A 4,412-nucleotide genomic window follows, 5' to 3' on the forward strand; every position below is an offset into this window, starting at 1 on the left:
AGATTCAAAACTCAGCCCCAAGGATCCAAAGCAATGACACCCAAAGCTCCACCAAGGCTCCAATGTTCACAATCAAGCTCCAAAATACATATATACACACCTAATACACATTACCACACATGTATACCCAAAACTCAATACCCAACATACTTAATCAAGAAATTAGCTAGGATTCTAGGATTCTCACCTTACAGAAGCACCAATAAAGCAAGATTAAGCGTTTTCCTAAAGCTAATTCGAGCATAAACACCGAAATTTAACAATTTTCAACATAATTGCTCATATATTTTCGAAATTGGGAAGGAAGAAATTGGAATACACAAGTGGTTTCCTTACCTAATTATTGACTAAGCTTTGTAGAGCTTGACGCTGCGGTCGCGTGGCCACAAACGGCACGGCAATCGGAACTTGAAGTGAGAAGTTATATGAGATTGAAGTGGAAGTTAGGTTATGGAGCCCTCCCTTCCCTTTTCTTGCATGCTCCACGGGTTCCTCAATGAGGAAGAAGAAGAATGAGCTTATGCTCATTAATTTAATGGGTTAGTTGGGCCCACGGACTCGGTTTGGATTCGGTTCGACCGGTTCAGTCCGTTCGGCCCAATTTTAGGCCAAATTATTTAAAATTAGTGTCAAAATTCTTATTTTAATTAGCTCTTTCACATTAAACTATAAAATTTATATTTATAATTTACTTTATTAAAAATTAATTTATTGACTAATTATTTGCTAATTTTATAGGGTTTACACCTTGAGCCTGAACAGATAGAAGCCCATTATACTTTGATCCATTATCCTTTTCCCCATTTGAGTTTTCATAAGTTATATTCCCTGCCTCATAAAGAGCATTAAAGCGTGACCCCCTCCAAATAAATAGATTCCTGATTTGCCTCCCTTTCCATATTAGAGTTGGAATCATAATCATAATGAGACCTTTTCTTTTTGGGGAAAGAAATATCTTTTTTCCATCTAATTAGCTTTTTTTCCAGCATCCATGGGCCAAAATCCATAAAATCTTTTGCCCTAGGCTCCTGCGCATTAATTTTTGCATTATTATTTTCTTTTTGGTCTCCTTCACCGTCAATGGCAACACCTTCCCCGGTCATCTCACCGCCACCTAGGTTTGCTAGTTGGGACGACATTTGTCCTCCAAGATTTTCGTAGCAAGAGTCAAGCCAATGCCCATATTTTTCACAAGAGAAATAGATTTGATGCAGCCCTTCATACTCAATATTTAGTTCGCTATCCAACATAGAGATTCGAGGCACTAGTATTTTAGCCAGATCAATTTTCACACATATTCTAGCAAATTTTCCTCTTAAGTGTATAGAAGTTGTATGATCGATTTTGAGCATATGACCAATGGCTGATCCCACCCTCCACAGGAAGCGTTGATTATAAAGCTCAATGGGCAAGTTAGGTATGTGAATCCAAATAGCAATCTTCCGAACAATATCTTCTGATGTGAGGAAGGAAGGTCTCCATCTTTGGACGACGACGTAGTGACCCACAATCATCCATGGTCCTTCCGTAAGTGCATGAGAGTAGCCTTCATCATCTGAAAAATGAACAAGAAAATAGTCGCGGTCCATATGAATAACATCAATAGTACCATTTTTTACCCAATCCCTTTTCAATTGTTGTTCTATAAAGGCCAAACCAACCCTTTTGCCCAACAATTTCACAATAAAAACATTCTTCCAGGGCTTGCACCAATTCTCAAATTCTTCTTTTGAGATTGGAATAATCGGGCATGGGTCAAATTCCTTGACATTTTCCTGCGGATCATTATTTTCTTGATACCATCGATCCTCCGGATTAAGATCATCTTTCGCCATATCATCATCTAGATCAATGTCTGGGATACCTTCAAGTCTAGGCACGGATATAGTCAATAACAAATCCTTATACGTGACCTTTTTCACTACACGTTCAGTAACAGCCACTCCGTCCGAGGTGTCCGATCCATCGACTCTCCCGATTGGTTTAGATAAACTTCATCGCGAGTTTTGACCTTTTTTGTACTCTATTCAACCAAATCCTCCTCCTGTGAAGAAACCCTAGCAGAGCAATCCATAAAAAATATTGAATTATGGTGACATTTTTATTCATTCAATATATTCACAAGTCATGCAAAGGCACCAATTAGAGCAAATACAATCTCAGTTGCAAAGCAGGAATGTATTCGATGTAAAGAAATGGACAATGAATAATAACAATGTTAGATTTAAACCATTTGCACCCTTGTAGTCTTAGGATGTCAATCTTGTACAAGGAGAATAGAGAGCTTAGCATGCATGCTAAGTGCGTGATTGAAGATAACAATAATTATTTCAATGTTCCTAACTTTGAATGATTGTTTCAATAGTGAAATGTATGGCGACTCCTCCATATTATAGTGAACATAAAGTACAAGTATATACAAAGTGCAATAAAAAAATGCTTAACAAATAATGCCTATTATACATGGTGTGCATATGATACATTGTGAACTAGTGATGAGTACACTACAAGATTTTTGTTTATTTGTAGCAGTATTTTTTTTTATTTGTGGGGATTTCTAAAACCCCCAAAATTTGAGGTGCCACGAGATCTTTTGTGGGGGTTTTTAAAAACCTCCACAATTAAAGTGGAGGTTTTGTGTGTGTTTAGTGGAGGTTTTATATTAGATTTTTTAATTTAACAAAAATTAACTATTTTGTGAGATTTTTAAACCTCCACAAATCCTATAATTATTTATTTATTTTCAATTTCATATCATTCATTAATCTTATCTCATTTACATATTCTCAAATTAGAAATTTTTTAATATCAAAATTTAAAAACTAAATCTTTTATAACACAATTCCTCAATATAAAACATAACTCTATATATATAAAAATTCTCAATATCAATACTTTTAAACATAATTACATATGATATTGTTCTACATAACTATGTTTTTCTTTAAAAAGTAAAATAAAATAATAAGAAGAGGTCAATCCACAAATAGATGCATAAAATAGAAATGATCAATTTCTGGAATATAATTAAATTAAACATAATGATCAAGGAGAAAGTAATAGAAGCCAGATAAGAGCAAGTAAAGACATTTCCTTTGAGGCCTTTCCTATCACTAATGACATCTTCCTCACAAAAACTGCAAATAATTTCATTCCGTAATTGGGCAAATTTGGTAGCTTCAGTTCTTCTGCTAGCAGAAATCTATACAAGCATGAAAATTGAAGTGAAGAGAATAACGAGATTTATTTTTAATGTACTAAGCAATAAAAATGTAGAAAGAAGAAAATATTATTTATCACAAATTCTGTTCAGCAATAGCAAGCTAAAGAAAGGATAAAATTGATAGCGGCCTCTTCTAGATTTTGGTCCATAACTGAAAATTAAGGTCTAAGTCTCTATGATATGTGACAATTCCAAACTAATGACCTATAGAAAGGTTAGAAGGAAAACACTAAATAAATAAATAATCACTATTTAATGTGATATATGAACTTGACAATTACCTCTTGGGAAGTTAAATTGTCGACATACAAGATAATGGATCTCAGGGAGTTTCCATGGGCAGCGATCATAACATTCTTTTCGGATAAAAGTTGAGGTTCAATCTGCAACACAATATCAATGGAACAATCCCTTGTCAATGTCAAATGACCACTTCAGCCACAGCAGAAATTCATCCATACAATGTATCAAACCAAATACTTCTTGTCTAGTACATATAGTGTTGAAGTTACTCGGTATAGCACATATAACATCATAATTAAACTTTCACTTACTTGGTCTCTAAAATAGGCAACTGCTCTTTAGCACACATTTCCAAACTTTCTTCATTGGGAGGAGGTGTGTCATAGCTTTTGTGCGGTCACTCATGGACTTGTTCTTTTTCATATCTGTCAGCTGTTTCTTGTTTATTGAGACCCTGTAGTTCCCTATACCTAAAATGACAACGATTACAAAATGTTGATTAGATCTCAACATTGTAAAGCAAAGCAAAAATAAGAAAAAATATTACTACATTCTTTCATTTAATTTCCATGATGCTATGACTAGTATAGACTGTTTTTTAGTGTCTTCACTAAAAACTTGACTCCATTGCCTTGCTTGTTCACTTTTGTTATGAATAATGATAGGCACCTGAAGGAATTTTTATGGTTAACATCTTATAAATTGAACTTTAAATAGTTCTTCAAATTGTGTAAACAACAAAAGTTTAGTATGTCAGTATATGCATAATGAGCAATAACTATAGCATTACATGTCAATTTATCGATTACTTAACTTTCTGGGTTAGTTTCAATTTAGCAGTAATTTAGGAGCATGCCATTGCCATGCTTCCTAGTTCCTAATATGCCCTAAGCTTTCTAATAATAAGATACCACTAATGTAGAGGTTGAAGTCTTGCAAAAAAGAA

At 34.2% G+C, this 4,412-nt stretch overlaps 1 protein-coding gene across 1 annotated transcript; it reads right to left on the bottom strand.

Moving 5' to 3' along the window:
- Positions 1-845: 845 nt before the first annotated feature.
- Positions 846-1,835, bottom strand: LOC107628450 (uncharacterized). Its single transcript, XM_021116122.2, has one exon. The coding sequence runs from the start codon at positions 1,833-1,835 to the stop codon at positions 846-848; it is 990 nt and encodes a 329-aa protein (XP_020971781.1).
- Positions 1,836-4,412: the final 2,577 nt, after the last annotated feature.

This window comes from Arachis ipaensis, chromosome B2 (genome assembly GCF_059453495.1).
Source record: "Arachis ipaensis isolate K30076 ecotype BB chromosome B2, ASM5945349v1, whole genome shotgun sequence".
Lineage (NCBI taxonomy): Eukaryota > Viridiplantae > Streptophyta > Magnoliopsida > Fabales > Fabaceae > Arachis > Arachis ipaensis.

Coding starts and splice junctions, on each gene's coding strand:
- LOC107628450 (XM_021116122.2), bottom strand. CDS start 1,835: ATGGCGAAAGATGATCTTAATCCGGAGGATCGATGGTATCAAGAAAAT.